The sequence below is a fragment of the Anabrus simplex genome, chromosome 1, assembly GCF_040414725.1.
Source record: "Anabrus simplex isolate iqAnaSimp1 chromosome 1, ASM4041472v1, whole genome shotgun sequence".
Classification (NCBI taxonomy): domain Eukaryota; kingdom Metazoa; phylum Arthropoda; class Insecta; order Orthoptera; family Tettigoniidae; genus Anabrus; species Anabrus simplex.
The window spans coordinates 918,781,854-918,794,816 of NC_090265.1; the positions used below are offsets into that span (position 1 = coordinate 918,781,854).

Consider the following 12,963-nt stretch of genomic DNA (forward strand, 5'->3'; position numbering starts at 1 on the left):
ATTCTTTTGGAGGGGTTAGGATTTGGGGGGGGGTTTCTGAAAACATTAGCTATAGTAACAAATATTTTTTACTTTCACATAAATTTTACGGAAAGAAAAGTATGAGTTTTAGAGGAGTACCTTTTATAACTCAATGGGTGAAGTAGAAATGTAAATTCATAACGATCCAGCAGACAGAACACGCTTTAACATGTGCATGTAGTGCGCCCCAAAAATTTGTTTAAATATGGAGGTAACAGTATGTTTCACTGTAAGTATTAAAAAATATTTAGCAGTTTGATTATTTTTAAAAAATCTTTTAGCGGTTTGATAACATGAACATATTCCTATATGTTTCTTGAAATCGACTTTTCTGGTGCAAAGTGTATTAAGAACATAAAAAAAAATGGATAGTCCGTATATCTCACCAAAATTAAAATTTCCATTTATGTTTTCAGTAAATTTGTTAACTAAATTCAAAGAGAAACATTTAAAGATTTCACAGATTTTATAGCTTGAACTCACTTGTTTATTTTGCAGATGCTTATTTTTATAATACTTCTAAGTTATTGTAGGCTGTTTAAATTTGTAAGTTCATTTTTTTATTTTGGAGGGGGTTTGAACCCCCCTAACCTCCTCTCCCTGGGTACGACCTTGGGCATGATCAACAGGTAAATGTGCAGACCCTTTGCTGTTGGCTGTCAGCCCTGTAGTGTAGCATGCATGCCTCTTTGATTGCCGGCCTGTCCAACGGTCTCAGTTCTGAACTGAGGACCGCAATGGGGTTCATTCAGCCTCATGAGATGAAGTGAGGAGCTGTCTGATATGAGAGGCAGCAAATCTAGTCACAGAAACAAAGCACCAGGCAGAGTGGCTCAGACGGTTGAGGCGGTGACCTTCTGATCCCAATATGACAGTTTTGATCCTAGCTCAGTCCGGTGGTATTTAGAGATGCTCAGATACGTCCGCCTCGTGTCTGTAGATTTACTGGCACGTAAAAGAACTCTTGCGCGTAAAAATTCCGGCACCTCAGCATCTCTAAAAACCATAAAATTAGTTAGTGGGACGTAAGCCAATAAAATTATTGCTGAGTATGGGTATCGCAATTTAGTTTATTAGGTGATGAAAGTGGGTAGAGGTCATGATCCTCACATAATTCAACAAGACTTTTTCCATTCTTGTTGGTTCTTTTGTGAAGTATTTCCCAATGGTGTGTCTGTATTCTTCTTCTTCTTATTATTATTTCTTTTTTTGCCATTTGCTTTACGTCGCACCGACACAGATAGGTCTTATAGCGACGATGGTATAGGAAAGGCCTAGGAAGTGAAAGGAAGCGGCCGTGGCCTTAATTAAGGTACAGCCCCGGCATTTGCCTGGTGTGAAAATGGGAAAACACGGAAAACCATCTTCAGGGCAGCCGACAGTGGGGCTCGAACCCACTATCTCCCAATTACTGGATACTGGCCGCACTTAAGGACTGCAGCTATGGAATCCCCTTTAAAAATAAAAGAACACAAATGTTCGTTTTCAGAAAATCCACTTGGGGTGGGAGTGGGGGTGAAAAGAAGTGAGGCAGCAGTTGAATTATTTATATGAGGATACATATATCTCAGAAATGAAGATGTTACGGACGTTAAAATTGGTACTTGGAATCTCCTTTAAAAATGAACACACTTTTTATGGTAAATCTACTTAAGGAGGTGATAAGAATAAAAAAGCAGGTTAATTTTTAAAATGAGTATCTTTTTCTTCTACCTGTGTCGGTGCGACGTAAAGCAAATAGCAAAAAATAGGAAAAAAATTTTCATGTCTGTAACATGTTAGGTTTTGGTGATAAATTGTAAATATGTAATTTCGCTACTGTAGAATCCTGGAGCTGACGTTGCCATGGTTACGGCAGTTCATTACTTTATTCGATTCCTAGAGCAAGGGTAGTGTGGTGCCAATATCTCTATAACGGTTGATTTTAGGGCCTCAAAACATGGTTTTTGGGCCCATAGGGCTCACCAAGTTTTGTTCTTTGAGTCAAGGGGATTACATTGAGCTTTGTCTCGTCCTTCTATGACAAATTCAATATTTTGCCTATATTAGCCTATTTTTTTATATCCCTACATGCCTCCCCTACCTCGAATTATTTTTAAAATAAAATACAGTCCATTGCCAGTGAGTTTTTTAGTCTATCCATTACAAACAAACATACAAATTTTTTCTCTTTATAATATTAGTATAGATAGCCTAGTAATGATGATGGTATTATTTAAAAGGTTAAATGATTTATCATACTACTGTCTGAAAAATTATACAGTTCTCTAAAGGCATACTGCTAAATTAATATGTATTCCTAGCTGTTAAGCATATGTCATCTATACTTGAAATTTCTCATAGGAGTAGCCTAGGTGTATTTTTATTTCCTGTAACAGTCTTAACATTCAAAATTTCTTGCTCATAAATGTTGAAAGCTTTGTAATTTAGATACAGAGATATACATAAATGTGTAAAATATATCACAATATATCAGATATAGAATACCTTTTATACATAAATATTGTGCAAAATATCAGTACAGGGTATTTGATTTAGCATGTTTCTGTACTGTATTCTTCTTTTTGAACTACATACTGAAAGTCATGTACAAAAAGCCACTGATGTTTCCAACATATGAACTGTTCCAGCAAAGCATGGTACTTAACATACGGCAGCTATTTGTGCAGTCAGTGACCCTATACATGCATAAAAATTTAAAGCTCTTCTGCAAAGAACACAAGTCAAAAATTTGCACTAGGCCGCAAGACAGAACTGGAATAAGTATACCACGCCGGAACATTTTACTTGGACAAAGAAATCTAAGTTGTCTAGGGCCACGGATATACAATGCATTACCTGTGGATGTGATCAGTGGCAATCAGAATACCCTGAATAAAAGGCTATTCACATGGCTCATTAACAGTTATTACAAAGTAGATCAACTTATAAATTTCCATTATAATATTTAAATCAACTAGCACACTATTCCTCTCTACTAAGAAACTAACCTTCTCCTTAACCCATTTCCCTCCTTTCCAGTTTCCTGTTTATTACACCAAATGCAGAAAAACAGTTCATAAAATTACTGTAGTCATATATCACCAACAGTGGCGTATCCTGGAATCTCCACTGAGGCATGCAACTAGTAACCATGCAGTTAACACAATGTATTAAGTAAATTTCAATTCTACTCACCCTAATTACATGTACGTGAACTCGAGCCAAACAGTTTTACTGTAAGTTTCTGGATTGAACGTGCGTACACAATTCTTGTTTTCTCTTTTTAAATTTACGAGGGTCCGCCTCTGTGGTGTAGTAGTTAATGTAATTAGCTGCCACCCCCGGAGGCCCGGGTTCGCTTCCCGGCTCTGCCACGAAATTTGAAAAGTGGTACGAGGGCTGGAACGGGGTCCACTCAGCCTCGGGAGGTCAACTGAGTAGAGGTGGGTTCGATTCCCACCTCAGCCATCCTCGAAGTGGTTTTCCGAGGTTTCCCACTTCTCCTCCAGGCAAATGCCGGGATGGTACCTAACTTCAGGCCACGGCCGCTTCCTTCCCTCTTCCTTGTCTATCCCTTCCAATCTTCCCATCCCCCGCAAGGCGCCTGTTCAGCATAGCAGGTGAGGCAGCCTGGGCGAGGTACTGGTCATCCTCCCCAGTTGTATCCCCCGGTCCAGAGTCTGAAGCTCCAGGACACTGCCCTTGAGGCGGTAGAGGAGGGATCCCTCGCTGAGTCCGAGGGAAAAGCCAACCCTGGAGGGTAAGCAGATTAAGAAGAAGAGGAAGAAGAAGAAGAAGAAGAAGAAGAAGAAGAAGAAAAAGAAGAAATTTACGAGGGAATGTAGAGGTCTCGCGGCTTTAACTATTTGCATCTTTTCATCAAACGAACGGCCAGTAAATGGCTTTTCAAACTGATTTACAATTATATCCGTTTTAGACTCATCCATCGTTAATACCACATTGCGCAAAATATAATAAAACACCGAAAACGACGAATAGCACAGGAACAGCACACACAGAATGAACTCACTAATCAGCAAAACACACAATGAATTAACTCACTAGTTAGCCACAACTCAAGCACTGGAGGTAAGTCACCCCAGTGGCATTGGTCAGTTTCGTCACGTTGGGTTCTCTCTAGGGGGTAATCTGTGTGTCCCGTTCGCTGTAAACATGTCGACTTTCTCCAAGTTGCTAACAGATGGCAGAGGGTAGCACGGGTATGGGGTGACAAATTCTTACCAAGTTTCAATTGCAGCGACATCGTTCGGAGGGTTTCAGAACTACGTCTGCCACTGAATGCAATTTTAAGATTGAATGCCTTACGTCGTTAACTCCTGCATTTGCTGTCTCTTTCTTCTGAGAGTGGAGTAGACGGCGAGACTACACCAGCACCACACGTAATCAAGCAACGGAACTAGTACAGTTGCGCGGACCTTTTGAACTTCTGAGAGATGAAATCGTTAATATTTGACCTGAAACAACCTAAAATCGTAAATCAGACAGTTCTTTGTGTTATCATAACGCATGCAATGAATGCCTTGCATTCAAGGAGAATACGCCCCTGATCACCAAAATGATAATGGAGTAAATGATATTCACTAGATGCCATGGTGTACATAATCTAGCTATTGTATTTTTCAAGCCCACACACAAATTTATCTTATGCGGGATTCACATTGTATCTTTTACTACCTCTGTATGTATATGTAAGATATTCATTGTGAATAAAAATGTTTAAAATAATAATAATAATTTAAAAAAAACATTCTTTTCATTCTTTTCAGATTTCACAATAGTGGAGAAAGACACGTAAAGGCATATCATTTTCTTAATCTGATGGAATATTTCTGAATTATTTCCATCTAGACTTACAATTTATAGTAAATCAGATAACTTATTATATTTTTCTTGTTATTTTTTCACTCAGGCAACTGACCGTGGAGGAAAGAGCAGTCAGAGCATTGTGGAAGTGACAGTGTTACCTGGTCCTAACACTAAAAGTCCAGTGTTTGAACAATCTGTGTATGAAGTCCAAGTGAGCGAGGGAGCAGCTATCAACTCAACAGTCACTACAATCACGGTACAAGTTGTTTATTAAGCTATAGCTTTGCATTATATCATGATCATGATATGCTGATAAATGGAATGAAAAGTCAGGTTGTAAGTTTCACTAGGAGGAGGAGCCTCCTCAGATTTTAATAACTATGTTGATGGAGTGTATTTACCTCCTGGGGACTGCTGTAAGTACCTAGGTGTTAATATAAGAAAAGATCTTAATTGGAGTAATCACATAAACAAGATTGTAAATAAAGGGCACAGATCTCTTCATATGGTTATGAGGTAAGGATGTAATGAAGAGGATGTAGAAGTCACTGGTAAGACCCCAATTAGAGTTTGGTTCTAGTGTATGGGATTTTCACCAGGATTATGTAATTTAAGAACCGGAAAAGATCCAAACGAAATCAGTATGATTTAATCTGGGTGATTTCCAAATAAAGATAAGTGTTATAGATATTTTGCAAACATTGGGCTAGGAAGGCTTGGGAGTAAGGAGATGAGCTGAGCTGCTTGACCAAGCGGTATGTTCCAAACTGTCAGTATAGAGATGGTATGGAATGAAATTAGTAGATGAATAAGCTTAAATGAAGTTTTTAAAGGTAGGAAAGATCATAATATGGAGATAAATATGGAATTCAAAGAGGACAAATAGGGGCAAATATTCATTTATAAGAAGAGGAATTAGGGATAAGAATAATAAATTTCCATAAATTTCCAACTTCTTTTAAACCATTTAAGAAAAGATGAGGTAAACAACTGATAGGGAATCTGCTGCTGGGCAACAACCTTAAATGCAGCTCAGTGGTAAATGTAATATAATATTTGGATTACTGAGTATATCTAAACATTTGATTGTCTTCTCTTTTAGGCAACAGATCCAGAGAATGATCCTGTTACTTATTCCATAATATCTGGAAATGATCTTAGACAGTTTACAATTGGTGATAGAACAGGGGTCATTACAGTGATAAGGAAGTTGGACAGAGAAGATCTTACACGATATCAGCTGGTAAGTTACTTATTGAAATGATTTCTGTCTTTCCCTGTCTGCTGGTAGTTTAACTTGTAATAGTATACATCACATGCAAACATCTGAGAAATTTAGAGAGGAATGTATAGATAATATCAGAAATATACAATTAATTACACCGACTTTGCTACACTCATTATTGACGTAAACAAATTAAAAAACTGCTGCGTTCTTTCATTCTTTTATCTAAAATACAATTATTGACAACACCAAGGGTAGAGAGAAAGGTAAGTTAACACTCGCAAATCCAGAATTTTCCTGAACCTTCTTAATTGTAGAAGGGAAGGAAAGAACTGGAGATGTAACTCCTTCACAGTGCTTGGAGTGGATGGTAGAAGAAAATGGTTCTTTGGTAAAATAAACAAAATGGATTCATTATTCATTGATTTTACAAGAAACTGAATTTGTATATATTTCCTAAACAAATTGTGACTTCTCTTTGGTTTGTACTTCTATTTATTTAACATGAAAGAAAACAAAACATAATTCTCACATATTTAGACAATACAATTACTGAAATCATAATCATGTGTTGACTTTCCCCCTACCATTCTTAAACTTATATACCCCTGTCCAAACCTTGGTAACGTACACTTCCTGGCATAAAAACTGAGCTACTCTTGTACAGAAAACTTAGCGTCAACCTTTGCATAGTCTGTCTTATGCTTCTAATAAAATATTTGTTGTTTTGTTTTACTACTCAGTATGTGCTTGTCCAATAAAAACTTTGTCAGTAAACTTGGATAGTTCTGTTACATTAGGAAAGTGGCAAGCAGCATTTAGTGCAACATGTATTGCATGTAATAATATAAATTCATTCTAAATTTATTGAAAATATCTGTATTATCCAGACAAAAAGCCTCCATGATAATACACCACTTCCTGTCAGTCATAGTTGTACTCAGGAGCTTTAAAAATTTTCAGCCAATTTGTATCGGGAAGAAGTGTTTTGTCAGTATTTTCTTCTCGTCAGAGTTCGTCAAGTCATTCTCCTCTCACTAACTTCACTCCATACCTCTTCATTGTGGTCAGATCTGCCAATCTCACCTTCAGTATTTATCTGTAACATAACATTTCAAAGGTTTGAATTCTCTGTCAGCGCTTGCTGCATGTCTCACTTTCATACAAAGATTTATTCCAAACTAGTAGTTACCCGCCGATTCCCTTGTGTAGATTTCGTAATTTTTTAAAAGTAAATGTCCCTCGGTACTGTACTAAGACATTATCTGAAAATCCCTAAATTATAAAAACTAACCAAAAAAATGAATTTCATTTACCCCAGAAACTCTTTGTAAACCACATTTGTGGTATTGCCTTTTAGGGCTAAGATGACCTTGTGACATAGAACTGTACATGTGAGAAACAGTCCTTTGTCAAGTCACACAAAACCCAGCATGTTTCTTTATTTTTAAAAGAGATTCCTAATTCTTATTTCCACATCTGTAACATCTTCAGTTTTTGAGATATAAGTATTCCCATAAAAAGAATTCAACCCATTTATCAGTCCTTCGCCCACCCCCACCCCCCACCTAAGTGGATTTTCCAAAAATAATGAAATACATGTTTCTTTAATTTTGAAGGAGATTCCAAAAACCAATTTTCACGTCTGTAAAATCTTCAGTTTTTGACAAATAAGTACCCTCATCAAAAATTCAACTATACTTTTACTTCTTTTCCTTCCCATTGAGTGTCTTTTCCGAAAACAAAGAAACATGCTCCTGTATTTTTGAAGGACTTTCCAAATACCAAGTTTCACGTCGGTAACATGTTAAGTTTTTGACATATACTGTAGATATACCCATACTCATTAAAAAATTCACCCGCTTTTTCAATTCTTTTCACCCCCTTAAGTGGATTTTACAAAAACAAAAAGTACATGCTTTTTTTATTTTTAAAGGAGATTCTAAATCCCAGTTTTCACATGTGTAACTTCTTTAGTTTTTGAGTATCCTAATAAAAAGAATTCAACTTCTTCTTCACTTCTTTCCACTCCTCTCCCCCCTTAAGTGGATATTCCGAAAAGCAGTAAATGCGTGTTTCTTTATTTTTAATGGAGATTCAAAATACCAACTTTCACATGTGTAACATCTTCAGTTTCTGAGATATAAGTATCCTCATAAACGGAATTCAACCTCTTCTTTATTTATTTTCACCCCCACCTTAAGTCGATTCAAAAAAAAAAAAAAAAGTTCCTTTATTTTTAAAGGAGACTCCAAATACCAATTTTCACGTCTCTAACATATTAAGTTTCTTAGATATAAGTATCCTCATACAAATAATTCAAATTATTTTTTAATTTTTCAAAACCCAACCCCCTTAAGTAATTTTCTAAAAACAAAAGAAAAAGTGTTTCTTTATTTTTTGAAGGAGTTTCCAAATACCAATATTCACGTTTATAACATCTTAAGTTTTTGAGATATAAGTACCCTCATACAAAGAATTCAACAAATTTTTCAATTCATTCACCCCCCTTAAGTGGGTTTTACAAAAACAAAAGAATACATGTTTCTTTACTTTGAATGAAGATTTCAAATACAAATTTTCATATCTGTAAAATCTTCAGCATTTGAGATATACCCTATTAAAAAGAATTCAACTTCTTTTTCACCCCCACACCTCGTTAATTTGATTCCCCCCCCCCCCCCCCAAAATGCATGTTTATTTATAAAGGAGCTTTAAAATACCAGTTATCATGACTGTAACATCTTCAGTTTTTGAGATATATATATGTATCTTCATAAAAAGAATTCAACCGAGCTCGATAGCTGCAGTCGCTTAAGTGTGGCCAGTATCTAGTAAAGTCAAATAAATATGAAAGTTTATTTGTTCCACCTTTTCAATACATAAAAAGAATTTTAAAAAAGAATTAAAACTGTAGGGACATGTTTCACTCTTTAATTAAGAGCATCATCAGCCTATATCTCAAACTGAAAGGTAAATAATCAGGTCTTAAGATGAAAAGCTTTCCTTACTTGGGCTAGTCTATATTTTATGTACTTACTTCTGCCATCATTGGTTGTTCTAATAACCAGTAACAGTATTTATCTACTATCTTTAATAGTTCATATTTTAATCTGATATTTCCTCCATCATCTCTTTCTTTTACTTTGATTGTTGTAATTTCATTATGATCTCCTCCAAGGCTGTATCCATACCATTCAGTAACTTCACCAGACCCCTTTCAGACTTGGATCATTAGCAAATTTTAGAGTTTTGATTTTCTCTTCTTGAACTGTGGTTCATTTTCCATCTCACGTGTCCTTTACTTCCTGTACACATTAAAAAAAATAGGGCATGTACTATATATAACCCTCCTTCGCTCCTTTTTTGGATATCATTTTAATATTCAGTGTTCTGTTAAATAGATATGGTATCTTAATTCCTCGTTACATGTGTAATTTTCTCTATCTTCTCCCCAAAAAAAAAAAAAAAAAAAAAATGTAAGGGAAAATGGAAAACATTTATTAGCTAACTCTTAGAGAGCAAGTAAGATGTTTTATGATGATTTTGTTGACATTAAATCCTTTTGAAGGACTTAATAACTCGCCCCCTCTTTAAAGAACCACTCTTAAAGTATGGAAAATTTCTTTCAGCTGATAAAAGCTGAAGACACTGGTGGACTTTCCAGCACAGCAACAGTGAACATTAAGGTTACTGATATCAATGACAAAAATCCTGAGTTTATGGACTTGCCATACGTGTTCCGAATACGGGAAGGTGAGGCCAACATGAAAGTTGGCAGTGTTCATGCTGTGGATGCAGATGAGGGCCAGAATGCTGTAGTATATTATTCTGTACCAGAGGATATACCTTTTGCTGTGGATGCTATGACTGGAGAAATTCGAACCAAGGTGGCACTGGACTACGAAAAGGAACGGGTAAGTTCTTTGAGGTTATTATTTTGCTTTCGATTTGTACTCATTCCAACAGCATTACTTTAACTAAAATAGAAAACGAGTACAATAAGAAAAAGTAAAGGGTAATTATTAGCATTTGTCCCACATTTTAATATATTTATTGTATTCATCTTAATTTTTTGTTGTTCTTAAGACATATTTTTCACTGTATTTCTTTTTGTTGGAAGACATGTAGTCATCCCTATGGCAAAACTAACAAAAGTGAAAGTGAAAATTATCATTTATCAGGAGAGCTGAAACAATTTGTGATAATAAATAAATAAATAAATAAATAAATAAATAAATAAATAAATAAATAAATAAATAAATAAATAAATAAATAAATAAATAAATAAATAAATAAATAAATAAATAAATAAATAAATAAATAAATAAATAAATAAATAAATAAATAAATAAATAAATAAATAAATAAATAAATAAATAAATAAATAAATAAATAAATAAATAAATAAATAAATAAATAAATAAATAAATAAATAAATAAATAAATAAATAAATAAATAAATAAATAAATAAATAAATAAATAAATAAATAAATAAATAAATAAATAAATAAATAAATAAATAAATAAATAAATAAATAAATAAATAAATAAATAAATAAATAAATAAATAAATAAATAAATAAATAAATAAATAAATAAATAAATAAATAAATAAATAAATAAATAAATTAATTAATTAATTAATTAATTAATTAGCTGTGTGAATCCCCTAAGGGCTATGGCCTCCTGCAATACAAGGACAGTGCTCAGTTTAACTCATCAGGAGAGCAGGTCCTGAAGAGCATTATTATATTGGTTAATCTCTAGTTTGTTTCATGATAACGTATTACTGCATATTGTATACTTGTGTAGTCTCACCCTCGAGTGGATGCAATTGTGTTTTTTGAGATCAACAATTTGTGAAAACGTACTGTTACATTATTGACACGTGTACACTTTTTTCCGAGGGAGGGTTTAGGTTCCTTCTTGGTGAAAGCGTAAACTGGCACTCTTCGTTCTTCCATAGCTTCTTCTCCGAATGTTGTAGACGTTTCTTATAAATTCTTGAGCTTATCCTGTGTTGAAATTCTCTTGACATACATTACATGTGCATATCCTCCTTTCACTATGTGTTCCGTGATGAGTTATCATATCATTATACATTTATCATAGTAGGGTATATTCAATACTAAATAAAATCTCGACTTAACAACTCACAGCATTGTACACTCCTATGGCACAAGATATAGGAATGACTTAGATTTACCACATGTTAGGCTGAGAAAAACACAAGAAAACTATAGGTATAGTGGCATTAAATTATTCAACAAACTACCTGCCCAAGTAAAGGATATGCCCTTATGTAACTTCAGAAGAACCCTTAAAAATTGGTTGACATCCAATAGCTTCTACTCAGTATCTGAATTTGAAGAATAAATAACACTGTTTCAAGGTGGGGTAATAAAGGCCAATGTCATCCTAAATTAGTAGTTATTTATCACTCTCTTGGACGAATAGTGTTATGTTTATTCTAACTTTTGTGTATATAGTTGTATTTAATTTCTGTGCTTATTGAGATAATAGTAATATTTTGTAACTAGTGGTATGCACTTATGACTCTATCCATTGCAACTGGCAGTTGCGTAACGACAATAAAAATTATTCTATTCTATTCACTACTTCATGCAAACGTCTTAATGTCTGTTTGACATCAGTCTTGCCATTCTCCCGAGTGATCAGAAGATCAGAAGATGACCATGCAACAGTGCACTTCTACAAAGAGGGAAACCTGAAAGTCACCTCTCTGATCACTCCGGCATAAAACAGTAAAAGTGCCAAGAATACAAAAAGAGGTTTTTATAAAGTGGTGAATATAAAATTATCGTCCTCGTGTACACTGCGGAAAGAAGCCGCGCAGGTGTGAAGTATGTTGAAGTACGTTCTCAGGACAGGGGCGAAGTATACAATATACAATTTGTGATAGCTCATGTAAAATCTATATTTATAATGTTTGACTTTTTGTGTTAGCCATATAGTTAAACGTAAGGAACTTCATATTTCTTATCTGTATTGAACTGAGATCACAATTGAATTAGAATCTAGCAGATTCCACCTTTTCAATACAAAATACAATGTTGTTGGATGGTACATTATGTTGTAAATTGTGTTAGCCATATAGAACGAGCTGCAGATACAAAACTTTGCCAGAGGATAGATCTCATATAAATAGTAAAATCTAGATCTTAACTGCAGATTCGATAGTTGTCTCAATTGCTAGTTTGTCATGGGGAGAACAGCTGCCTCTGTGGATCAGCGGTAGAGTGTCGGCCTCCGGATCCCAAGATAGCGGGTTCAAACCCGGCAGAGGTAGTCGGATTTTTGAAGGGCGGAAAAAAGTCCATTCGACACTCCATGTCGTACGATGTCGGCATGTAAAAGATCTCTGGTGACACATTTGGTGTTTACCCGACAAAATTCATTAAAAATCTCAGCCATAGACGCCCAAGAGAGTTTCGGTTTACTCGGTCTGCCATCTATCTAGTGATGGCCTAGAGTAAAACGGAACGTCGAAATTGACGAGCAGACAGCCAGATGGCGTCAAATTGAAATGTCTGCACACGGTAGCTGAGGCCATACGATTATTATTATTATGGGGAGAACAATAAAACAAATTTTCATATGAACAACTTTTTTTCCTCACGAATGGCATTTTCATGCACAATTTAAAAACAAATGTTATTTTCCTCTTTCTGCCTCTGCAGCACTTCGAATAATTCATGGTTGTTTGTGATTCTGGATTGAATGAATATCGAATATTGTACTAGTATTTCATTTGCATCATTCATTTGATATGGTAATACTATTCATTGCAGAGCCTCCATGGCTCAGATGGCAGCGCATTGGCCTATCACCACTGGGTTCCGTGGTTCAAATCCCGGTCACTCCATGTGAGATTTGTGCTGGA

General features: G+C 35.0%; 1 protein-coding gene across 6 annotated transcripts in view; it reads left to right on the plus strand.

Annotated features, from left to right (window-relative positions):
• Cad99C (cadherin-99C) overlaps positions 1–12,963 on the plus strand; it is a 529,236-nt gene that overhangs the window by 477,003 nt on the left and 39,270 nt on the right. For all 6 annotated transcript variants that reach the window (XM_068225294.1, XM_068225295.1, XM_068225298.1 and 3 more), the window contains 3 exons: positions 4,934–5,086; positions 5,933–6,073; positions 9,688–9,972. In XM_068225294.1, the coding sequence (XP_068081395.1) occupies positions 4,934–5,086; positions 5,933–6,073; positions 9,688–9,972 (579 nt within the window). The remainder of the gene's footprint in view (positions 1–4,933; positions 5,087–5,932; positions 6,074–9,687; positions 9,973–12,963) is intronic.